The sequence below is a fragment of the Anopheles merus genome, chromosome 2L (genome assembly GCF_017562075.2).
Source record: "Anopheles merus strain MAF chromosome 2L, AmerM5.1, whole genome shotgun sequence".
In the NCBI taxonomy this organism is placed as follows: Eukaryota; Metazoa; Arthropoda; class Insecta; order Diptera; family Culicidae; genus Anopheles; species Anopheles merus.
This window is the reverse complement of record NC_054083.1, coordinates 13,737,463-13,763,260: the sequence shown is the minus strand read 5'-3', so window position 1 is coordinate 13,763,260 and position 25,798 is coordinate 13,737,463. Positions and strand designations below refer to the sequence as shown.

General features: G+C 43.0%; 2 protein-coding genes and 1 pseudogene across 5 annotated transcripts in view; 2 read left to right on the top strand and 1 right to left on the bottom strand.

Annotated features, from left to right (window-relative positions):
• LOC121594073 (ion transport peptide-like) overlaps window positions 1-13,034 on the bottom strand; it is a 38,059-nt gene extending 25,025 nt beyond the window's left edge. For 2 of the 4 annotated variants that reach the window (XM_041916995.1, XM_041916993.1), the window contains exon 1: window positions 12,696-13,034. In XM_041916995.1, the coding sequence (XP_041772929.1) occupies window positions 12,696-12,710 (15 nt within the window). In that variant the 5' untranslated portion in view covers window positions 12,711-13,034. Of the gene's footprint in view, window positions 1-1,988; window positions 3,216-9,011; window positions 10,444-12,695 lie in introns of those variants that run through there. The other 2 variants (XM_041916994.1, XM_041916997.1) reach the window with 2 other exon arrangements.
• Window positions 13,035-20,138: 7,104 nt separating this feature from the next.
• Window positions 20,139-20,224, top strand: LOC121594980 (annotated as a pseudogene).
• A 3,354-nt stretch (window positions 20,225-23,578) lies between these two features.
• LOC121592409 lies at window positions 23,579-25,639 on the top strand. Its single transcript, XM_041913825.1, has 6 exons — window positions 23,579-23,695; window positions 23,755-24,404; window positions 24,470-24,731; window positions 24,804-25,110; window positions 25,176-25,337; window positions 25,412-25,639. The coding sequence occupies exons 1-6, from the start codon at window positions 23,690-23,692 to the stop codon at window positions 25,498-25,500; spliced, it is 1,476 nt and encodes a 491-aa protein (XP_041769759.1). The 5' UTR covers window positions 23,579-23,689; the 3' UTR covers window positions 25,501-25,639.
• The last annotated feature ends 159 nt before the right edge of the window (window positions 25,640-25,798 follow it).

The window sequence follows — 25,798 nt, the reverse complement described above, 5'->3', positions numbered from 1 at the left end:
CCCGAACCATTCTTTCTGACCTTCCAAAGGCTCAGCGTCTGTCGCATCGAAAAGCATCGCAGGAAAGGTTTGCATGATGCTGGGGAAGAGAGACTGGTAGATTGGTAAGGCTGGTGCCGCTCGTTCGGTCTGTGCCGCCAGTTACATCGCGCCTACCGAAACCGGTATATTCGGTATGTGTTTGGTGTCCACTTCCCGCCACCGCCATCTCCTCCCACAAGCATCATCAGCGTCATCATCGTCGGTTGACATCGTGCCGAGGGGCGCACGGGGTTTGGTGGACGATCTGATGATCATCATGCTCGTGGTGTGATCATCGACAGTTCGGGTGGTGGTGCACGCCGCTGCAGCTCGGTTAGGAGCTGCAACGTCGTGCGGCTGTGTCTGTACGCTGTTTGATGAAAGTGGGCTCAGCGTGTTACGTCAGATCGACACGATTTGAGACGATCTGCCCCCTCGCCTACCCTCATCCCTTCCAAATGCGTACAACCCTCCACCCCCCAACGCTGTACGAAAGGGAGGCGAGTGGCGATTCGAGCAGTATTAGTGGCTAAACGATGTGAATGTGGCGAGCGAATCGGTCCACGAGAAGAGGAAATGATCCAACTAAGCCTGACAAACTTCGCTCCCTGACAGACCGGGCAGCAGTGTACCAGAGAGAGAGAGATAACGAGAGAAAGAGGGAGAGATTGAGAGATAGAGAGACGCGAGAAGGATGGTTTGCTGCGGCACGAAAGTAAAAGTAAAACATACACATTTAGTATCGGTCCTCAAGCTGGTCTCGTCCAAACCCCCCCCCCTCCCCCTCCCCACCGGTTGGCCTGGCGTGCTGCTCGGAAGTATTATAGCACAATTTTCCGTCACATTCAAAGACCACTCCGGGGCCACCGTCGGGTTATTCGATAACCGTTTTTCTTGCGAGGCAAGTTCCGTTCCCTTCCCGTCACTTTTTCGACAGCCAACAGGGTGGAGAGCTGGAGCCATCGGAAGAAGAAAAAAACGACTTGCCAAGGGAGAATTGTTCCAAAGACAGTCGATGTAGCAGATACCATCAGTGACAATTGGTACACAGTTCACTGTCCTTTTGTAACGCCTCGCTACTGGGACAACACTTCACATTGGTCCTTGTATTTTGCGTCAACCACAAGAAAGATTTGATTGAAATTCTTTTCCAGCAATTACAAACAATTTGGTGGCTTTTATAGAGCGAAAGTTGGAGCTGCAACGACTTCACCTACGATCCTGGTATGCGATTTGTCTGAAGGAAAGGGCAATTTGTAGCCAACACGATAAAGCAGATAATGAATGACAGGAAACATGCATGTGTATGGGTCTCTAAGTGTGTGTGTTTTTTTTCTGCATTTGCATTTCCTGCCCCGTAGCTCGATCGCGATTAAGATCTCTGTTACCGCGATCATACACGATCAAACATATACAACCACGCACACACACACACGCAAGTATCAAGCGGCAGCACAAATATCGTGATCGTGATCATTCATGCTGCTCCGTATCTCGTACCGCGTTCTCAATGGTGTATCTTTCTCGTTTTGCTCTTAATTTTTGACAAATGTTTCGTTTTGTTTTCATTTACCGCCGGCGTCCCCCCTGCTGGGCGCGGTTCCGTCCTCGTTGGTGGATGAATTTCGAGCAGTTTTTGCCTTGCCATTCCCGCCCTCGCCCCACATGATTGCTCCTACTCCTTTTGTGTTTTGTGGTAGACTTTTCCCTTCGTTTGTCTCGCCGGCCCGGCAGGTATCTCTAGTGACGAGATGCGAAATGCGTGCCACCGCGGTTGCTGCTTTTACCCGATTTTGTTTTATTTCGGTGTGTGTGCCAGTAAGTCAACCATTCGCCGCTTACTGTGCGGTTTCACACGAAGGGACGATTATGTGTCTCCCTGCTGAGACCTCCCTCCCCTCAAAGTCTAGCCAGTTTACGGCGTTTGGTGAAGATGCAAGGAAAGACTCTCCGGATCTCAGGATTACCTTTTGCGCCTATCCTTTGCTCGCTCTATCTCTCGTGCGAGATAGTCGCGAGATTACGCCAACATACAACCACAGTTGTGCAGTTTCCGAGCACGGCCGCCGTCCACCGGCTTTCCTCAGCGGTCACTGGTGGTTTGGGTGGAGGAAGGAAACCTTCCTTCTTTTTTTTTTTGGTTTGAAGACTCCTAGAATATTAGTCTCCTTGCGGTTGCAGATCGGCTCGAACGGCCGTCGCACATACACTGACACTCTGCACACTGCCCTGCACACTTGCAAGTGGATCAATTGCCACGAATTGTTGCCTTCGATCGCACTTTCCTTTTACACTAACGCGCACCAACAGAGCGCCTTCTGGGCTTGTGGGTCGACTCCTTCGACTACGCGCCACAAGCACTGTATCATTAGACCGAAGTCATTAAACGGTTTGTTATGAGGGCAATATTGAACACCACCTCTGCACTTGGATCGCGTGTCCTCCTTACTTTGTTTGGTCGATATTTGGCGATCGCAGCGGAGCGGTAATTTTGTTTCCCTCCCGAACTGCTCCAAAAACCAAGTTCTGCCACAATATGAAGGCGATTATGGTGTGAACGGAGTATAAATTTTATCCGCCAAATTTGCTGCACGATTCTACACTTTACCGCGTGCCGATTCCGGGACCGTAGCAAATCCGTCTGCCTCAGAATGGAGAGCAAGCAAATGGTTTAAATTATTTATCCGCATATATCACCGTCACTTGGTTTTGGTGACGATCTCCGCCAAAGATCATGATCGAGGCGCAATTTTTACCACTCCAGATGATTCACAACAACAACATCAAATGACAAGTAAAAAGACACACATTCACGCACACACACACTTCCACCACGCACAAGGCAACAACCAGCACCCAACTCTCGCCAGACGACTTCGGGATTCAATTTCGCTTTTGCGAACCAAACTTTTTGCTCTCTTTTTTTCCTTTTTTTTCTTGTTGCAGCCCCCACTGGCCGCCAATTGCCACTGTTTTCCTCGGTCGCACGGAAATAACGCACACGGGGTAAAGATCGGGTTAGCTGGGGAAGCAACTACAACAACGACAGCAACAAAAAAGTACAACAGACGCACCACTCGGGTTTTTCTTAGCGTAGCTTGCGGTTTAAGGTACAACGGATTTCGCGATTCGCGAACTGGCACGCGCTTGCTGCAACCACGAGACGACACAGACGATTGCGCGTTTAATAACGTTTTCCGACGTTAGCGGGTATTTAAAGTACGCGCGGGCTTCAGGCGAATGCATGTTAGGCTATCCGGTGAGAAAGGTTCGCTTTTTTTCGGATGGAGACAAATATTGGAAAATATTTGCCAAGTGTTATTCTTTTTTCTTACAATAAGCAAATTTCGCTTATTTTGATTGTTGAATAAATTCTATTCAATATACTATGTTATAAACTTTTGGATTATTTCCATAGTACTGACCACATGCTTTTTGGAATGTATGGAATAAAATTTATTTAAAATAAAAATCAAAGCTTTATAGCGTATTTAGTGTAAAAAAAATAACTAAAAATACAACATTACTTTCATGCCAACCCAATATCTTTGCTCATGAGGGTGAGCATACACTGGCCAGAGCGACGGCAACAGCTAGTGCCATCCGAAGACATCCGAAGAGAGTTTGCTCTCGTGGTTTGTCAAATGGACGTCTGCACACTGGCCAACATGTATTCTCAAAATCTCACTCTTCAAGAAGCAATTCTGGGGGATATTGAATTCATAATATCAGCTATGGAACCATCTGAGCTTGAAGTAAATCAACGTTTTTTTTAATATTTGCGCTTCATAACTAAATGAGGAATAAATGTTCCCTCATTTTCTTTTTTTATAATTTAAAAAAAACTTGTGTTTATATCATTCACAGCAAAACATAAAACACAATAGAAATGACCCCGTAAACTGGTGCAGAGAAACGCGCTTCATATTTTTCATATCTCATTTTACGAGCAATTTCAATGTTTTCATGTTTTATTTCACTCGCACATTCTCGTCCTCTCTGTGTACGGTATTTTCTCTCAGGCACGTTTCTCGGAGAGAGAAAACCAATCGCTCATACATTTTAACAGATGTCTTCGGGTAGTTTGTTCCTTCTATTGTGACATTGGACTACTGTGTAGAGTTTGAAAATTTTCCATAAATCGGTATTGTTTTTGCACGGTAGTAACCATCAATCGCACTTACATTGATACAATCGATGCCGTTGAAGATGTACAATTTTGTTGGATTTTTTGCAGCCAGCACGGCATTGTTGCAGTGAACCACAATTTGTGTACAGTTTTATGGCATTTTTTTATGTGCAGTAAATATCTTGTTGTTAAATTCATGACGAAAAATATGAACCTAAGCATCGAAAGTTGATAAATGACACCTTATTTTGGATGATAGAAATCCGTAACCACAAACCTTGATCAATTTAATGGTTCAGCAGGTTAATGCTGAGTTACTCTTAATCAATATAGCTTCTAGGTATGAAACATATTCATCAAACAGAAAGAATAAACCATACGCCAGTCTTTATACCACTTCACTTCCCTACCTTCCTCCGCACCTCACGCACGATGTATAATGGCCAACATAAAAAGTTGATCGCTCGGCGACATTTTCAGCACCATTCCGGTGGGTAAATTGGTGTACGATCGCATGAAATGCCCCGTCCCCAAACCGCAGCGCATCGTTACCAACAATGTTATAGTAGTAGGGTGCCGTCATTCCAAATACACACCTAAACACACCTGTGCACGGTTTCGAGTAGAACAAAAAAACACTTTTATCACTTCACTGCAGCAGTTCCACAGCGCAAATGGGCTGACCCTTTGGATTCCTTTTGTTTCTGCAGCAACATCAACAACAACAACCGATTCAGGGGCACTGCCAAAACCAAACTAACCTGCTGCTGCTGCACTGTTACTTTAGCGGAACACTTTTGCCTCGTTTTGGGCTACCGCGCAGCGCGCTTTCAGACAAATGCATTTTCCCTCCGTTCGCGTCGAACGCATCATAATCACTTCGGGAAGAGAAGTAAAAGACATGCACGCACACACGAAAGCGAAACTGCGTTCCGATACAACCAACCCACACACATGCGCGTACCGATGCATCATGTGGTAGGAGAAATGCATTTCTCCTTCTCTCTCTAGCCCGCTGTATGCTTTCTTTTTGTTACCCGATCGCACCACCACAAGGTAAGTGCGGCCCGTGAGATGACAATGCACTTGCGCTGGTGTGTGTGTGTTTGTGTGTGTATGCTTTTGTACCTGCTGTGTGTGGCTGGATTTGCAGTGCCGATGATGATGATGATGCCCATGATGATGATCGTGATGATGACGGTGCGCTCTACTACATCGTTGAAAACAGTTGGAAAATGAATGCGCTGGATGAGCCATTCAGCTGTTTCCCGAACGATCAAATGATCACTGGTTCAGCCGGTTCATGCCAAATCGCTTGGGGCAAGATGAATTCTTTTGTGTATTTATTGTTCCTTTTTAATTTGTTTAACCATTTTTCAAAACCAAGAATGTTTAAGATATTTTTAAATAATTGAATTTAGTTTTTAAATCTTTTAAGAATTTTTAATTTCAAAATTTGTATTTGTTATGGTGCTGCTAAAAAAGATCTAATGACTTATGACTGACTTATTTTCGGCACTCGAATGAAATATCTTGAAGGTTTACATTCTACAAACAATTTGGGGAATGTTGTCTCGGAATCTTTGAGAGTGACTGATCTAAATGAATCTTTTCTTAAATTTTGAAGAATATAAAATATTTATTGCATACAGCTAAGGAGGAATGTTTTTTGGCACTTTTCAGATATAAAAAAGATAAAAAAAACCACATGCGTTAAAAAAGCTTCAGGTACGATTGATAGCAGATTTTTTACAGTTTAATTCATTAACCTGCCTTGAGAACAATAATCAATAAATGCTAGTTAATTTCATTAGTGGCTTAAGCAGGTTTAAACCTATTACGGGTACTGCTTCAAGTAGGAAAAGATGTACAAAATAAAACAATGACCATGTGTTAATTTTGCCAGGACATAACCGACCTGGCAAAAACGCTAACCATATTTGAGCTTTCGTCCATAGATGAGACTGGGGTCAGTGTTTTTAATTGTCGACATTTTTTATGATATTCGCAGTAAGCGGCTGTCAAAATCATTTTTTATAATGATATTCATGGTTACCATGACACGACTTTCCAAGAGCGACAATCATTTGGGCAATAACAATCAATGCTTTTGCGATTACATGTTTGCAAAAAAAGTAGAATGAATGTCGTTTGACATTTTTCATGTGACGCCAGAACTGCTTAATCGTGCATTTTCCGATACTTAGCTATTAGACCACTTGATATTTTCATTCAGTCAAACAGAAAAATGTTATTTACTCACAGGAGTATAGAAATTCTCACGAAAACACGAAAAAGGACCCATTTTCGATGAAGATTCACTTGAAGTACGGAAAAATAAAAAAATCAAATGAATGTACCAGAAAAATATCATCGTGTCAAACGACTTTTTTCCGTGATTGTCGAATAAAAGCGTGAATCTAGAATGCAATGCTCCAAAAAGTATCTTTTGTAAAATTTTATGTCAACAACTATCACCGTTCGCAACACTGGTCATGGGTTAAAAAAAATTGTTATCTAGGTATTCAAAATGTGTTTAACATTGTGTGAGTGTGAGGACATGCGATATTGATTTTCAGCTGGCTGCACTTGTAACACAGCTCATTAGAATTGCACAGGTTCTGTGAAGCAGTAATCAAGTGGTTTGAATGACAACTTGATCACTAGTCTGCTCTGAATATCCTTTAGATTGCCCTCAAGGACAGAGTAAACGAGTGCGGTGATCACTGTGACATTTACAAGAAAATCTTTAGTGTCGCAACATAACAAGGGCTTATGCAATACCTCACTGCATTTGCTGAGAAAAAGGGGTCCTTAAACCTGGGCAAAATACCCAAGTGTTTTACCACAGACTTAAGTACTTTGGAACACTAAACTGTGAATCACCTGCAATGGATGAAGCGAAACGTCCAGGAAACTCTAACTCATAGCAAATCCAACCACTGTAGATAGCAGTGGAAAAGTCCAGCCACCATAAGACTGAGAGGCGGGCTTTAACCTGTCACCTGTGCGGAACATTCCCCACCTCATGTGTCAATCGCGGTGGAATTGTACGGGCCAACTGCTTCCGACAGCAGCGGGCCGTTCGTAGCCTTCAAGCAGCCAGCTAAATGTGAAGCCCACGAAATAATGCACACCAATTCCATCATCCGTGCAGGGAATTGGTCGCCTTTGATCGCCATGTGGCCTTCTCAACTAGAACAATCTATCAGCTACTGTTTACATACATCCGAGCTAATTGTTGCTAATTATCTAACACTGCATTTGATGCAGTCTGATGCAATTACCCTGCGGAGCAGTGTAAGCCACCCGCCTCTAACGTTTTCCCGTGCCCCTTCCCTCGTTCTTCGCTTTTCCGTTCCGTCCGGTACGGCACGCATTGGCCAGTCACTTCAACGCCTGATCGCAACTGTGCACCGTGGGGTGTTGGGAAACATAATCGACAAACGATCACCTTCCATCGATTGCAATTGTAACACACCCCGCCAGGGGCTTGTCTTTTCCCTCTTCTCCTTCTACATTCTCCGCTCCTGCTCCCCCGCTCCACACGTTTGGGAGGGAAAGGCCTGCGACATCGCCAGTAGCTACGCGCTGCTGGTCTTCTAATTACCGCCCCAACCGGGATCGTGTTGCCAGGCCTGCTGACACACTGCACAAACGTGCGTTCTTGACAGTAGATACAAAAATCAATTTCTCGTGCACACCGGTGTCTCCGGTCGACGTTGGGTATGGTTTAGTAGTGGAGGCGGCTTGCTATTTTTATCATTCGACGGAAGAACGCGAATTGGACACTTGATCGTCTGGATCGATTTTCTCACGACGCTCCTAATCGGGGAGGGAAATGCACCTTGTTTGAAGGGAGTAGGAAGGAAATGATTCATATAGCAGCCGTAAGCCGTACGTCGATCGTGGCGGTATTGTTAGGAACGATGATGAAGCTAAAATGTAACAACTTCCACCGGGTAGTGGTTATTAACGAGTTAAACTGATACCGTACAAATAGCGCTTATGAAACACGGGGTTGTTCATGATTTGCACAGTTCGCTTTTATGAGTAGTTCCCCTGCGCCTCTTTAAAAACAAACTGTCCCTTCTCACGCGTTTAAAAATAAAACTCTCTAGCTTTACTTAATGATTTCTTGTTCTTGGGGCGGTTCCGTGGAACAGTCTTGAACTCGTACGGCGTATCAACATGCCCATCCTGAGTTCTACTCTAGAATGGATCGTCCTTCTGTAGCAAGCACTGACTATCCGGCAGCGTGGTATTGCATAAAGTCTCGAAAGTCCGTATTAGTATAGACCGACATTTCCGCGTAGGACGGTTACGTCACATAGAGGAAGAATCATTTCTTGTTGCATGTCAAATTGTTTTCATCTTTTTTAGAAGATAAATCCGAAAAAATAACAAGCAAGAAGGTTCATAGGCGGCCTATGATAGGCTCATAGTTAAGGTTCCCAGAGCACAGTTTACATTAAGATGTTGGCGTCTCCACGGTCTAATCTCCCATGGCGTTGTTACACGTGTTCGTAATGGTTCTTCCATTACCGCTTCTTGTGTATCGTAAAATTTATTTATTTTTAATTCAAACCTTGTTCAATTTCCACACATACAAACACATGCAAGGCGTCAATCTTACATTCAAGTGACTGAAGAAGGTCAGGGCGTCACAAGTCCTTCCTTATCGATTGTCAATTGGTCGCATTCATATCGTAGAAACAGTTGTGCACACCACATGGGCGTAGACATTTCTAGAACACGTGTAAGTATTTACCATAAGCAAGCAAACGATTCGCTTTACTTACTTCTTCCATGCAATTATGCAGCCCACATAACGGCCACGGCCAAATGCCAAAATACTTACTTTTAACATTGTACAGTAACAGTCTCCAATTCTCTAGGTGCTTCCAGCTCAGGAGTGCAGTTGTCAACGATCCGTTGCAATGCAGCTGATCGTTGTTGGCGGACGAGAGTTCCGGGCACGGGTTTCTGTATGTGTGTGCATCGGTCGTATCACTGGGTACCGTATGTATTGGTGCCGTCGGCCTTTGTTGGTGTGACACCCCGAAAAAAAGTGGCACAAATTATTAGCACAATTTCGTCCCGCAGCACACAGACCCCGCGGCAAGCGGGCGGCGGCACTACTAAGCTGCCGTACACTTGCGCGAGGGCACCGCTGCACACGTTCCGGCGCTAGTGTCGCGCAAGGGGCGATCGTTTTACGCACTGGCAAACAGTCGCAATACTTTTCCACCTTTTCCACGCCACCGAGATGCTCTGCTCGGTTGTCAGATGAATCTTTGCGCGTCGGTCGAACAATCTGCAGCCGCGTACGCACCTGCATTCCATCACACGCCGGACCGAAGCCTATGGTTGGTTGGTTGGCTGTTTTGTCACACCTGCGAAGGACACCAGAGTGCAGTGGTCGGACGGTTTTATGGCTCGATTGACCTCGGCACGTCACCACGGCACGACGCGCTCGGCTAGTTGCTGCCTGCAGTAGCGCTCGTGGAATCGTGGAATCGCATTCATGTTTTACAAAACACTGCTTCCCGGGCCACGGGCAGCTTTTCTTCCCTTGACGACCGGATGTGGGCTTCCATTTTCTTCCCTATCACACACTACCCTGCTGCTATCACTTTCGCTCCCTTTCACTCGTTGCTCGCGCTGCGACACCCGTTCGGTAGTTGTGTATCTTCTATCCCACTTAACCTGTGCCGCTGTCACTACCACTACCTCTCGGCGTTACAACAACCACCGCAAACGACCTACGCCCGTGAGTCTGGTACTCCAAAACCCTGCCAACGGATGATGTGACCGGATTCAGTATAATACTCAAATCTCCGCCTTGCTTGATTGGCCTACCATCACCACCACCACCTCCACCACCACTAACACTACTACTGCTACCGCCACCACCAGCGGCAGCTGCTGTAGCAACACACTTCACACAAAATTCGTTGGACGACAAACAAAACACTTTTTCTGCCCCGTCGTGACAATTGTGCCAGCAGAAATGGGGAGAAATTATGCAGCTATGTTACTACACCCGTACCACCACCAAATGACACCCCACACAGACCTGGTCACACACTATTGTGAATCGATGTTAGACAGCTTCACCCTAGCACTGGTTTTCCAAATTTCTATCAGCCGCTTATATCCGACTGTATCGAGGGAAAGGTATTTCGCAAAACCCTTGAACGGTTTTGGGCGCTAATGCCAACAAAAAAACCGTGTCGCTCTTGTTCAACTGATATCGTTGATCTGCGCTAGGCACACCATCACTGGGACCCTTCTCACGTAGGTCAGCAGAGGAGAGCTAAAACAGCGGTCTCACATAATGGATACGTGCAGCTCAGAAACGGGGCCTTCCGACGGTATGTCTGCCTTGCCCCGTGTATTAATGGATATGATCACCAACACAACCGCAGCAGTTCCGTCGCTTCATTGGGTAATTGAATTAAGTGTAGCGAAACGGTGCAGCACGCGTGTAACGCTGGAGCAGTGTATGTGTTCCCTCTTTAGCATTACTATCGCCGGCTTCCCCTTTTTAGTACCATTTAGTACAGTGAGTTCTAAAATGTATTGTGCCGAAACAAAGGTAGGAGTTTTTGTATGAAATATCACATTCGAAGTGTTAAATTAGAGATGGAAGATAACAAATTTAATTAATCATTAGTTATAAATGAAAGATGGATCAATTCACTACACTACAAAGCAATGTAAAATGATTTAGATTGCTTTCATAGATTCGTGTTCGCCAGACTTTCTAGGACTGCATCAGATCATCTTGCATCATGGTTTACGAAAACTTTCGTAATGGCAACAATAAGCATGGTTTCACTTTAAATTTAATTTGATCACACTACCTGCGTTGTGTAAGGTTGAATATTTGCTACACTACTGTTTAATAATTGCCTACATTGATCGCTATTGTTAGTTATGATGAGTGTAGTTCGATGGTTGTTATAAATGTAACCGTAATCACGACAAGACAACTGTTGATTACGCAGAAACTAAAGGGTTTTTGCTTCAATGGATAAACTCCTTCTTATTAATCACACTGACTATTCCGCTTTAGTGTACAGTGTATTAATTAGTCATTCGCCAAGCGTTCTGATGGAAACTATTATTCATTCATTCCGCTACGGCTGTTCTACCGGGATTATCCTGTTATAACACTGTCGCTACAGCCCGCACACACCCATTCTCACTTCCAATTCCCTCCGTTGCTTCCGTTGCGTAAACGTGTTTCTCGCTACCTCGTATTTAATAGATCTGCGCGACCCGTTGTCGAGCGCTAGCAAAGAAACTGTACCGCAAATTCTTCAATCCATGCCTTTACAAAACGTCTTATCGACTAGCCGGGGTACTCGCTCCCGTGTCCCTGTTAGTCTGCGTCTTTGTTGCGGGTTACAGCGGCCCGTCAATCCGTCATTCAACTGGAAAATGGTTTTACCGCGTGCGAATCGTTTCCGTAGAATATGTATTGAAAAATAACATAAGCGCAACAGGTTGTAGTACGGGCGACAGCCAACGAACCAGCGCGCGGACAATAGGAATCTTACCGCTGTCACTAGCAAACGGCGCTCCCTCGTAGCGGATTGTGCACACATTGTTCTATGTTAGATTGTTTTTTTTTCTTCTTCTATTACTTGCACTCGCAACATGTCACAGGAAGTGAAAATTTTCCATTACATTTATTAGCATTCGATTAGGTGGAAAACAACGAGAAAATCATTGGAGGACAAGATGAGTGACTGTGGTGTGACATTGATACATTAGGGATGCAAGTGTTTGCTGAGCCAATTAGTTGCTCTTCATGAAAGATTTAGGAATATAGGAATATCTATCATTGTTGACTAAATCTAATGAACGATAATAAAAATGTATGAGTACAATTGTAGATCTTTTTTGATCGTTTAATAGGTTGTTACAACATTATATAATTTTAAACATAATTCCAAAACTTAATCTTCTTTAAACTATTCTTTTCTTCTTTACTTTGTATTGTTAAATTTGTATGAACTGAAAAAAGCTCAAATTTATCACAAAGTCAATAGACATGATGCAACATAATTAAAAATTACATGATGTAATTTCAATCAAATGATCGAGTTTATTAGAAAAGCAAAATTATATTGGTCCTTTAGGCTTTTTCGTGTTCTGACTTTTCTCCAAAATTTATTAAACCTCTGAAACTAATTTAAGAATAAATAACAGTTCTAATTGACGAACTCAGATCTCGATTTGTATAATCAGCGAACAGTCTGCACTTGACTTTTCACTCGTATCGATCGACTATAATTATGCAAAGCAAGGGACCATAAACCTGGCAAGTGCGGATCATGCAATACGGAAAATGATCGTACGATCATACCCCACGCTACTTGAACGAACACGCGCACTGGGTAGTTTCCAGCGATTAATTACACCATAATGACGCTAACAAATTGCCATTGCATTCACACAAGATCGTGTCACGGTAGCGTATCGGAAATGAGTTATCACGTGATCGATCGCGTTTGAAAATGATATTGTTTACCTTGATACTATCCATGCGCTGCACAGGGGGCGCCGTTGAAATCCAAGCTCAAGCGTAGCGTTTCCTTCGTACCGAGCCGAAGATCTCCCCGTTACTGGATGATCTGGTTGAGTCGGCTACTCACGTTGAACACTGCTTTAAATTGCACTTTGAATCACTACACCGGTTCAATTCTGATCTGATTTCCTCCAAACCCGAGTGAATTTGTTTCAGATATCGGAAAGTGATTCGGTTTAGGAAACGGAACGATTTGACTAACGCCCGCCACAAATCGCCACAGAAGAACGCTTCGAACGGCTTACACGGAAGATCGAAACACTGTTACTACTGTTAGGACCAACAGTGAAATACTTGGCGGAGGCAAAATTGTTTTCTCATTTATATATAGAGGATAACGGCTTGGCGCTTCCACCGCGCACTACACACAATACGCCGAACACGAGAGCAAGCATGGGCCAATGGCAACAGCAACAGCAACAACAAAAAACCCGAAGATAACACACACAATCCTCCCAGCATCCCTCAATTGACCGAAAGTCCTCCCGCAGCCATCCGATGCCCAGGCGGCGAAAAGAAGACGCCCGACGCGTGGTTTGATTGAGCAGGAAAGAGAACCATCGATTCAGATCGTTGAGTGCTTTCGACTGATAGTGGGACTGCCGGCTGGTAGTGCGAAAGAGTCGGCAGCCTGTACGAGAGAACGAGAAACAAAAAGGCCACGAAAGCTTCGGTGAGCAAAAAGAAGCGATGTGTTAGTAGATTTTGCGCACAGCCGATGACGCTGACGCGTGCGGCGCAAGAAGCACAGTCGCAAAAAGGAAATGAAAGCTTTTTAGCAGGCGATGGATTTTCTACCGAGCCACGTGAGTGAGCTTATGCTACGTTTACTAATTAAAATGATTTTAGTACTTCGGTCATCGGTAGTATCACTACACACTTTATACAAAGTGTGTACTTTTACTTCAACTTCATGTTTCTTTATTACAGGAACAAAAACTTCTACTAATTAAATGTTTACATAGGTATATTTTGGAATGAAGCAAAATCTCATGTTTAACATTAATGCAACTTGCAAGGAATCTAAACGACACGGCACCGTAAGTGACTATCAATACGAATGGTGCTGACATTAAGTTAGGTCTGGGATTTTGCAGCAATGTAAGACACTGGGAATTTCATTCACTTTTTCATGTTTTAGTTATTTATTTATTCATTCATTGATTTATTTATGTGATCTTAGCGTACATTCTTCCGGAGAGTCCACAATAAAATTTTCTTTTTTAAAGCTATGAATGAGCTATGACTAGACGAAATAAATATAAGTCAACTTAATCACATTGACGATGCCTCAAGCACACATGTACCACATTAACCAAAGTATCGTTAACGAATTGGCTCTTGTTAAGTGGCTTTTGTGTAATAATGCTTCATAAAAGCAATGGACGTAGCGCTCGTTCAGCAGTAAACCATTAAAATACTACATAAAATTACCTCATTATATCTTTTTTACAGTGATACGGGTAATAGCACAACTAAGTTCGGCTTCTATTTTAAATTTTCTTTAAAATAATAATCTTCATTGAGTAAACATTTTGAAGGCATAATAATCATTAAGGTTTTGCGTGCTTACGGGATAAAAATGACATGTGGCGTTATTCGATCCATAACGGTGGAACACAAATCATTTTTTATGCTGATTTTTTAAATGCCGTTAAAACAATTTAAAACATTGTCTACTGGTTACTGATGTTATTTTTAATTTTTGTCTGTTACGCTATCACACAAAGATCACAAGCAAGTACTACTGATGCTTGTGCCATATAATGTACATGCGAACTATCAAATAAATCATTCCCCAATCCACGTGGGATTTTTATTTTTAAGCAAAGCTATTCTTATCTATTGCAAACATCTAAACCTTCGTACAACGTAGCTAGACAGTTCAGTTATGCTTATTTTTATTCGATAGACAATAAATGGTTCATCTTATTTGCGAGCATTTTGAAACCTCAGTGCGCTCTGGTAAACGAAATTGTCCATGTGCGGTAAAAAAAAAAAAAAAAACAAATTTCTTCACGTCCTAAAAAGTGCTACTTATGTTCAGTGCTGCTCCCATTCATCACGAGACTACCACTGCGAAGTGTCCCACTGTTATTGGGACACATGCGCCACAACTCATCCTTGCCTCCCTTCTCCTTATCCAAAAAGCAGGCACGAGGCAATAGCATCGATGCCGACCGAGTGCTTGTAATTTAAGTTTAATTTTATACATTTTCCAGTATTTCCAGCGAACACCACTTCCCACTAGTCGCCCGACTACACCCACTGCTAGAGGATGTGTGTGTTCGTATATTTGTGTCCATAGAATTAGAAATGGCACGAGCGGATATCCCGTGTCTATTTTATTCTAATAACATATATGATGGCGCTACACTGTCGCACAGACGCAACGGAGAGTGAGAGAGTAATCGTGCGTGCGGTAGGACACCAAGCAATACGTAGAAAATTATAGTTTTATAACCTCTGTGATCAACTCGGTGTGTCCTCGCGGTTCACCCCCGGTGCTCTGACGGAAGTCAAAGGATGCGCTAAAATAGCTTCCGAAGTGGACGGAGTGGACCCGAGCGCGTTTGCAACAGTGTGGCCTTCGTTTCTTTGCTGCGGGGTACTGAACGCGTTCCCGCACAGTGCGTACTATCAAGGATACAATTTATGGGCAGCTAACCCGCTGGCTTACGTTTTTCCAATTAAACCTAACTGTACGGTCTGCATTTTTCCCCCTCGCTCAGCCACCACTGACGTCAGCACTCAGGGTTTCAGCGTTGTTTGCGCTTATATCCTCCGAACGCCCTCTTAAGACGTAGCCTGCCGATAACACTGCTTTTGGCTACCAATTTGCCTACAGATGAGGCTGTTGTAAAAAAGTGTTGTTATCCTGTGTCCACGAATCAGGCCTGTTAAGCGAAGCTGGCGAGACCTTTTCACGCTTACCTTTCATTCGGTTCGGTGCCGCCGCAAAGTCTGTGAAATGTTTGGCAGGAATTTTAATCACTCCGCGCAGTGGTTATGTGCTCGTTTTGTGAGTGTGTGTTGCTTTTTTTCACGACCAGCGTAACATTTGCTGCCACGTGAGCGTGTGGATGAACATTTTATGACTCATAAACAGCAATCAACTATCTGGCATATCTTCCCCAATTAGGTTCGGGGCAAAAACAATCGTTCAGCCCGTCGGTGTCGCGATCAGCGCTAAGGTGGTGGGCAGAGCGTGTCGTCGCGGCCGGGTTTAGCCGTGTGCTAAAGTTGCCCAGTAAATCGGTGCTATCATTGATAAAACGAAACATCCCCCCTCCCTCAGTTCCACCACCATTCATTAACATTCGATTAGCATACAGATTTGACGTTTCGCTATTTATGGGCACCGACCGACCGATCGATGGGGAGCGATCGAAACCGGTGCCAGCTTGTCTGGCCGGTGCCGGGCTGATCTCTCTCGTTCAGGCGATCGGTTCATCCACACCTGTTTTTGCGCTGTGCACGGGTTTTTTTACTTCTTACTTTTTCCCTAAAAACGATTCAATCTTGCGATGAAACAACAGCATTCGCGAAAGCTTGTCATTGAGGTCAAGATTGTCGGACGGCTGCTTTGTAACATTTGGGAACAGCTTTAGGTTGCTGGGATGGGATGGGATCGTGCACACAATTTGAGCGATCGATGAGACGAACCTCTGCCCGGTTTAGCCTGCGGGCCTCGCTTGTCAAAAGTCAACTTCACTTCAAACATTTTGCTCAAGCCCGCCAGCCAACCTGTCGATGCCATTAACGAGCCGACGCGAATGCCTCCCGAAAGGCTATAGGCCTGTCGCTCAGAACGCAGCCAAAATAGTGCGGCCCAACGGGAACGGTATGGCGGGGCGGGAGGAGCTTGGAAGGTAACTCAAGTGAGTTCAAACCCGAATCGAACCGGTGGCCATCCTGGCAGCGAGGAGCAACGTGATGTTGCACCGGCACGCGGGATGACATACGGGTGAGTCATTGCCAAATATATATTTTCGCGTACTTTCGGTTCAGCTCCGACCCTCTCCGGTTCGGCGTAACTTATATGTTAATCGTGCACACTTCAGCACACTCGTTCGCCGGAAACCGCGCAGCGCAGCAAAACAGGTAAAACAACAAATCATTAATCAAAAAACAATTTACCTCTCCCACCGGGGCCGGTGAACCGGTTGTTGGGCAGTCTTGGGCGATGGCCAAACGATGAGTTGCCTTTTGCCCAAAGGATCCAGCCCGGCCAGCATTTAGATTGATTCATTTGCATCCTTTGGAAGTGGACCGGCATCGCTGTTTGTGTCTGGGGATCGTGAGCGGGGCCAATCTGCACGGACCCGCGAAAGGCGGTGGCCCCGAATGGCAAGAACGAATCTATTCCAGAGTGTTCTGGGAAAGAACTTTTCTTTCCTGCCCGCCATGGCTGGCCCTAAAATAACACAGCAATAACGCCTTTACGAGATCATCATAAATGGTTTACATAATAAAATATGTTGGAATTGATTGGAGCCTCGATCCAGAGGGTGCCATTTTAAACGAAACGAAGAAAAAGCAGAGCACTAATCATGGGTTTCTCCCAGGCGCAAGAAAACATTAAATCGAAGTTTAGACGAGCCAACATATTCTTAGCGTTAGGCAAGAAACAACAGAAAACTAGTCAGTGTGCTCTACTGGGGCACGATCAATTCTGGAAGAACTCCCTATAGTAGGTAGAATTGTTTTGTTTCAGTAATATTAATCAGAAAATTTGTGAATTTCTCTTTTATTATGCATCTCTTTGAATTGTTGTGGCTAAAATCATAAATCATAAAATCATAGAGTAAAGTGAATCTTAAAAAAGAGTGAAAGATCAATATAAATTCTTCGTGCTGAGTATAATCCATGCATTCACTTGCAGGACGCAACAAATTCTTTCAATTTTGCACTGCTTTATTTAGGTTAATATATTTTTAACATATTTACCTTTATGTATGAAAATAACTGAGTACCTTCATTATATTTTAATTTAATCAAAAGATTTTTTTCGGTATAACTACATTAAAGATTTACTAGCTTTAGGGTTGATTATCATATCAAATTCTTGTTATACCAGTTATAGCTGTTCCCCGTTTGCTGTTTGGTGAAGGTCATGCAAATAATCTGTTTTTGTTTGCACGGGCCGAAAATTGCTCGGTACAATATTGCTTTCAGTTTTGTGGGGCTATACCAAAAGCTATACGAAAACAAAAAGATGTAGGCACACTACACGACATACACGACCTCCGGCCAAGATCAAAACAAACCGCGAACCGATCGAATGTCAAAGCGATATTTGCACTGGCCGTAATCAATAGGGATTGGCACACAACGTGCCGACGTAACCGATGCTTCCCACACGCGTACAATTTAGTAAAATATGGTCGTTGATCAACTGGTGGCCGAGCGATTGTCCGAACGACAGCCATGCTGCCGCATCCGCCATCACAACCCGTGTGCAATTCCCAGGACCTCCCAGCAAGGGTTTCCAGAATGCAAATTCATTGTCTCCATGGATACGACGACGGCGGTGGTCGAACGGCAGCACTGATCGTGGGTAAACGGTTGACAAACGGTGTTGCCACCGTGCGAGAAGTAGTATCAGGCAAGTTTTGTTGATGCATGATCGATACGTGCCATTCTTAGCTGCTGTTTTGCTGACTTCCATTAAGTTATGAGTCGAATGTGCCACACATACACGCACACAAACGCTGCTGTCTTACTCTCGCCTGTACTCCAGCCCTTTCTGGGTGACTGCCCACATCGATGCCCACACTCATCCTCGCCTTGCCGCTCAGCCAAAGACGGATGTGCGCCAAGCTGTCTGACAGTGCACCCGAAGAAGTATATCGGTGTGGCGGCGATCGCTCGCGCCAAAGTGTTGCTGCCGCTACCGCTGGTGATCCGAGGGCAATTAATTTGCCTCACCGCCTCGGGATCGCGATTGCGCTAAATGAAAATAAATCACGCATGCAACGGCAAAAGGAGGCCAGCCGCTTCTACACTGGCGTGGTGGCTGTGGCGCACCCGACGCCAGCCTACCGCGCTTTGGCAGCTGACATCAATTGGCGCGTGGTAGCAGATTAAAACAACACGCTCGATTGTGCACGAGCTTAGAATGTGTTAAAAGAGTGGACGTTCGTTGAAAACATTGAAACGCATTTCCGTTGAAAAACAAACATGTAATCCTATAACAAATTTTACAAAAAGGTTCTCATTTTCAATCTCTCACTATAGAGCGTTACTTTTTCACTCTATAGTGAGACGATGTTGGTTAGTGAGTTTATGTTAGGTGCAGATAGCTTGGATGATTTTTGCACCATGTTGGTTTTCTTGCACACTTTGCACCGACATAGCGATTCATCGATGTAGGCGTGGGACAAAAAACGACAATCATGTTTACCTCAAACAAACATACGAATATCGTCCATATGTATGTAAAGTTGTGTAATATGTATGAAGTGATCTAAATAGCACAAAGATGAAATAAGTACAGGTAAGTTTCAAATTAATTGCAGCAGCCTCCCTGGTATATTGGTACGTGTAACCAGCGGATCGTGCGCCACCACCAGACTAATATCGTTATTGCCTGCATGCTGTACTGTTGATGTTGGGATTACTGCAGGACGACACCAAAATATCCAGGACCCTACAGGAAGCTGTCTGATTTAAAATGCTCAATTATCTGCGTCTCACATTTGCGGTCCCAGAATCCTCTGCGTCTCACAAATATCCCAGAATCCTCTCTTATTGTAGTACGCAAACGTGAACCGCGTTTGTGAAGACTTTCACCGGCAAAATCTGGACCGGTACTCCGTTGCAGACTCTGGGCAGAAACGGCTGCTGCTGTCAAGCTCCTCAAAGCGCTGCGATTCATTGATCAGCACCGGCGCGAAATGACGCCGCAGAAGAAGCTGACGATGTTTCCGAGCCACAGTTAGCCGACAGTTGTGCAAATGTGCGACCAAACCTGCTACAATCTGCCTTATGCTATCGATGTGCGGAGCCTTATGGGAGCACTCTTATGCTATCGATGTGATGAACAACATATTAGCAAACGTGAACCGAATGAATAACGAACGGTGTACGATGCAGTTACTGCAGCAGTGAATAGCTACGGTTTGACTTAACAATCTATCCTTGATGAACCTGGTGGCACCGGTAAGTCGTTTCTGCTCAAAACTATTCTTGCGTACATGCGACGCCACTCAAAAATTGCAATCTCTGTGGCTTCGAGTAGAATTGCTGCTCTGCTGCTAACCGGGGGATGTACGCTACACTCTACATGCAAGCTATCGCTCAACCTGGAGGCTAACAGTTCCTGTAACATCCGTGTACAGTCAGCACAGTCTGAATTGATGCAACAGGCTTGATCGTTTGGTTGTGTCATTTGAAAGAAGAGCAGATTACCACTCCCCCTTGACAAGGATGGAACACATACGCTGAGATCAGTGGGCACCACCACTTATCGTATGGAACGAGACATCCATGAGTAGCCGCTATGCTCTTGAAGCTCGCGCCCTCGATCACGGCTTGCAGGACGTTATAGGAAATCGCCAAACGTTCGGAGATAAGGTGGTGCTGCTATGTGGTGACTTTCTGCAGATACCAACGTCTAGGTTCTGCAGCAGTGCATCCGGTAGAGCATGCTGTGGGGCAAATTTAGGGTATTGCTCAAGGTATTCAAGATGCTGAAGAGCGGAAAGCTCATATGCCCCATGAAAAACGTTGCGTATGCCTGTAATCGGGCCATTTTAACTAGTAATAATTAAATCCCGTTAAGGTCATTACGCCAAAAAATAACATCTCGAATTGTAATACAGATACTCATGTAAGTAAAATAATGCTTACAAAAAACTGTATGCAATTTCTCACAAACTCAAAGTCTTTCTTTTTTGTAAATCCAACACTTTCTGCCCATGCCATTCTTTTGGTTTTATACATGAAGTGAAGTGCGACATGAAGTGCTTATACATGTCGTGAAGTTCCTTCATGTTAAGCTTTTTATCATGTGTAAGTCTATAGGTTGAGCTCTATAGATCTATAAGTCTACAGGTTCCAGGAAAAAGAAACTATAAATTGATAAACTGAATTGAAATATTGTGTGCTTGACGTTGAGATACAAAAAAACATATCCCATCCAATTCAGTCTATAAACATACCACTTGTTGATCTTGCTTTTTCTTCTAGTCAACACATCCATGTGTCTGACATTAACGAGATATATAAATAGTTTGTCTCAAAAAAAATTTTTTTGCGTTTGCTTAGGTTTTGCAAATCAATAATCTGAATTTCTAGGAAATCCGTGAATAGATGGATAAGATATGCCCACTCATTGCAAAAAAAAAACACAGTCGAACCCCTCATAATGATCGTAATCCAGTTCAGTGACTCACTTGTTATGGGGGAAGTCTCGTTTGGGATTGTTTTGGGGGAAGTTTACACTTTTCTATGTCGTTAGTAAAACAGTGATCAATTGTTGAAGTCTTTTCTTTAATATTTCCCAAAAACAACGTTTTTAGAACGATCTATTTTGGTTTGTGTCTGCTAGACTTTTTTTCAGAAATAAGCCAATTTGATCATAATTATAAAATTGTTTTGGGATTAATATTCTTCAGCACGGATAAGGTTTAAAAGATTTCGATTAACGCTTTGCTATCAACCCACTTGCAGAACACATATGTCATGTGCAAATCATCCAAGTGGCAGCAATTAGCGGGGGAAACTCTCACATTTATGAGGAAATAGATAAAGAAAAACGCTCTAGAAACACTAGAAACATTATACGATACTTCTGCTTCTGACAATAGTTTTATATTAAAAGATTCTTAGTATAGAAAATCTAATTTGCCTGAGCGATAATTTAAATGAAAGAAATTCTCACTTTTATCGTGAACTTATCACATCGGCACCGAAAATGTACCAAGAACACAAATGACATTATTCGTTATGAGAGATTTTACTCGTTAAGAGAGCATTTAGATTTGTTGCTTTTGAGAAAAACTCGTTATAAGGGGTACTCGTTATGAGGGGTTTCACTGTATTGTTATTCTTTGGTCAAAATAGTTCGGTCAAACAGCTTTCTTTTTCTTTACATGTGTCCAATATTATCACAAAATAACCTGTATGCTAAATAATAATTTTTAGCTCTTTTTTGCATGGGTTCATCCTTCACGTGTGTTCACTATCCCCGAAAATGGTCTGTATTTCGTTGATATTTTCGGGGATAATTCGTTAACGAATTATTCCCGAAAAGACCAGCGAAAACCAGCGTGGTCGGGAGGTTGGGATAAACATGTGTCTAACCCCTAGTAGGCCCTGATGCCACAGTAAATAAATATTTTCTATGGATTAGTTCGGCACCAGAGGCATTCTTATCAGTTTGGCTTCAAAACTACGCCAGTGTTATTTCTCCTATAATTCCCATTAATCGCGTCTACATGCATTTAAATACATTGAAATCCATTGTGCAAGTGCTTATTAACTTAAAAAAAAAGTTTTATTATATTATGCTCTGAATTTCATTAAATCACGTATTTAATTCTGTCCGGAATTCGATGTAAGATTTTGTATCTTGTTTTTAATTCCAGACAGCCGACGTAAATTGTGATCGATTGTTTAAAAATATGTTTTTAGATAGTGATAATAACAAAAATAAAACGATATTTGAAGATGTATGTGAAAAATGTATTGATGGCCATACTTGGAAGACCGTCAATTCGCATAGCAGATCTTCGGTTCTATGCATGATAATAACAAAAATGCAACGATATTTGAAGATGTATGTGACAAATGTATTGATGGCCATAAAGGGAAGACCGTTAATTCGCATAGCAAATCTTAGGTTCTATGCATCTACGAGTACAAGAGAACAACAGTACTCAAACCTTGTTGTTTTAAGGCCGTCGTTCTGTCGGTCTAAGACACTCCTCCTTCACTCAAAATGGGGCGTTCGGAATTTAAAATAAGTTAAATACTAAAAAGGTGCAGTGTCAGTGCGAATTTGAAGATTATAGACGAAATTTTGAGGCTGTGCGGAATGCGAATCAAAACTTCCGTAACTTAAAATATGAAGCTCGAAGCTGTCCGGAATATGAATCAAAATATTGTTGTAGTTTAATGGTTTTTGCAATTTTTGGATACATTTATTGATCATCTTTATTTTTTTCTCAAATGTTTGCCTTTTCAAAGAAGGTTTGTTGTAGTAAAATGAGTAATACAGAGGTTTGACTGATTGAAATTGAATTAGTTAGAAAATATTAAATGCCAAAAATACCTTAAATGTCCGAAATTCGAAGCATTAGGTACTTCACAATCTATTTAAAAAAAATCTAGCTAAGTTTCTAAAATCGGTAATTATTACCCGCAAAATAGTAACAAAATATGAGTAAAATCGCTAGTATTTTTTATTTATTTTGAATCTTTGTCAATTTGCCATGTCGACACTACAGTTCATAGTGATTTTACTTTCTAATTTTGAGCAAAACGCTAGTGTTACGCATATCTCCTTATAGAAGTCAATCAATTGAAAATCTTTTGAAAAATATCTCAAATTTGGACTGCATTCTTTCATTATGTTTTAATATTTGAATTAACGGAAAAAGCTCGTTAGAAATGAGCAGCGATTTTATGGAAATATAACTAATGTGCCTATTTTATATCGATACGGAATACATGCGCTTGTAAAATGCCATTAAAATAATTATCTGCAGCAGTTTCGAAAAGAAGTAAGAAAATTCGTTTTATCAAATGCCATGTGCCGACGACCACACGTGGTCCCATCTGCTTGCATCCATTTTGTTTGGGCCATTTGGGTCATTATCGTTCACCAGCTGTCAAAGTTTGTTTTGTTTTCATTTGAAGCAGCTCCGTCTGTCTGTAGTTGGGTGTTTAAATTGGAATTGTAGCTCGATTCGCTTGATTTCGCCAACTATATGAAGGTATTCCCGTGTTTGCCAAATATTGTCTTACTCAAAACTAAAGCTCTTCATTGTTTTAGATCCCACCCATTCCGCAGCATGGTACCATCTTCCATACGTCCGGTAGCCACAAGGCGTCGGCAATATTCCTCGACGAGGAGCTCGTTATCACATCCGGATTAATTTTCAGCGATAACGAGAGTTTAAACCAAACGGTTGCTGACGCTACGAAGAACAGTTCTATTGTTGAACTTGGCACAGAGCTGAAGGAGATATTCGACCTAGACTTTCGCGTAGTACGCAAGCAGGAAAACGTGCTACAGCAACAGGCAGCCCGCGCTTATCACATCATACATTCGCACCGGGTGCAGGAATGTATGGAAACGGCGCTAGAGGGATTGCATGTGTGCATCGGTGGCGATATGAAACCGGTCCGATTGTATGCTCCCCTATATGCTAGCATTGTTATTCTGTCTACTAACCTTGCCAAGTGTGTCTCATGGAACCACATTAAGACAGTAATCGACAGGCTTAGGCCAACCGGCAGCACGGGTCCAAAGCTGCTGGATGAGGTGGTCACAGTGTCCACACCCTTTGGCGATGAATCGTTCTTCAATACGCTGAACGTGGGACATATTTCTAACATTTTTGGAGATCACGAATGTCTTCTGCTGCTTGACACACACCTCAGCTCTGGCTGCCAAGGGGGAGCAGTTTACAATCGGAACATGTAATGGTTAATGCAAATGCATTTTTTTGCCATATTTCAATAGTAATGCACTATCTGGATTGCAGGAAACTTCAAGGAATTCTTATCGGTTCCACGTTCACGCATCGCAATGAAAATGTTAGCTTTCCGCTAGCGATCAGTATGGAAGAAATTGTGGGAGTTGCCTTGAACCGAAGAAACCTATGCCAAAGCTTACCGTTGGCATTGCCGGTTCAAGCATTCCGCTCAGTATGTATGATAGACTCGCAAGGATGCTGGGGAACTGGATGCGCGTTCGAGTTGAACGGCAAGCGCTACATCATTTCCTGTTCTCACGTATTGGCAACGGTGGGTTAAGGGGAAAGAATCTCAAACGGATAGTGTCTGTAACTCTCACACATTTTGTCCGTCCACTTTTAGGATAACATTACATGTGTATTCAATGATCAGAAAACTATGCACCCGAAGCTCATCTACAAAAATCCCATCTTCGACAGTGCGTACGATATCGCACTGATGGAGGCCACCTTCGAGGAGGCACAATCGTCGAACTGGTTCTGCAAGCTGGCAAATTACATTCCCCGCATCGGCCAACGGCTGTATGCTGTTGGTTTTCCCGTGCTTAAGTCGTTGGCACGGGAGATTAACTTTAAGCCCAGCATCATACCTGGACGCGTCACAAAGTACAGCGAGGGACTTCTGTTCACGGACTGTTCTATTCAATGTGGTAAATGTTTGACTACTTGATGTATCTTTATGGCCCCTTTTTCTATGCTATTCTCTTACTTACAGGTCAAAGTGGTGGACCAATATTTGATGAAAATGGTTTATTGGTCGCAATTGCGGTATCAAACTTTAAAAGCTCTGTGGACAATCTAATCTACAACTGCCATAACATGTGCGTACCTGTGAAGGATATTTACAGCACGCTGGAACGTTACTCGATAACACGAGGTAGAGAAATTGTCTAATTTTTCCATTGCTTCCGGGACTTTAAGATGATTGGATTTGTTTTCTTTCCTTTATAGACAAAACATCACTCGACGGGCTACAGGCGGACTGGAATGTTCGATGCAAATGGAAGCTAAAACCACCAGTTATTTTGAATAAACTTTAATAAGCGTGTAAGCAAAAGGGATACAGAGAGCTTTCAAAAAGGTGTATAACAAGGTATAAAATGGGGTTTACTGGAAAAGGGTGTGCAATCGGAATAAAATGCATTTTATCAGGTAATTGCTAGCAGAACAAGTTATACATGAAATGCAGTCGAAAGAAACAATGACGTGTATTGAAAATATCATATATTTTTGACTAAGTTCTATTCGTAAAAATCTTAAGAATAATTATGCATACAATTAAATGTTTATTATCTACGCAATTACTTATTTAATTGCACGTGGCTAATGGCCGTCGTA

Bases quoted from the DNA above. Each gene is read 5' to 3' on its own strand.
- LOC121592409 (XM_041913825.1), top strand. The intron at 24,405-24,469 runs GTAATGGTTAAT...TCTGGATTGCAG, and splicing joins GCAGTTTACAATCGGAACAT to GAAACTTCAAGGAATTCTTA. The intron at 25,111-25,175 runs GTAAATGTTTGA...TCTTACTTACAG, and splicing joins GGACTGTTCTATTCAATGTG to GTCAAAGTGGTGGACCAATA.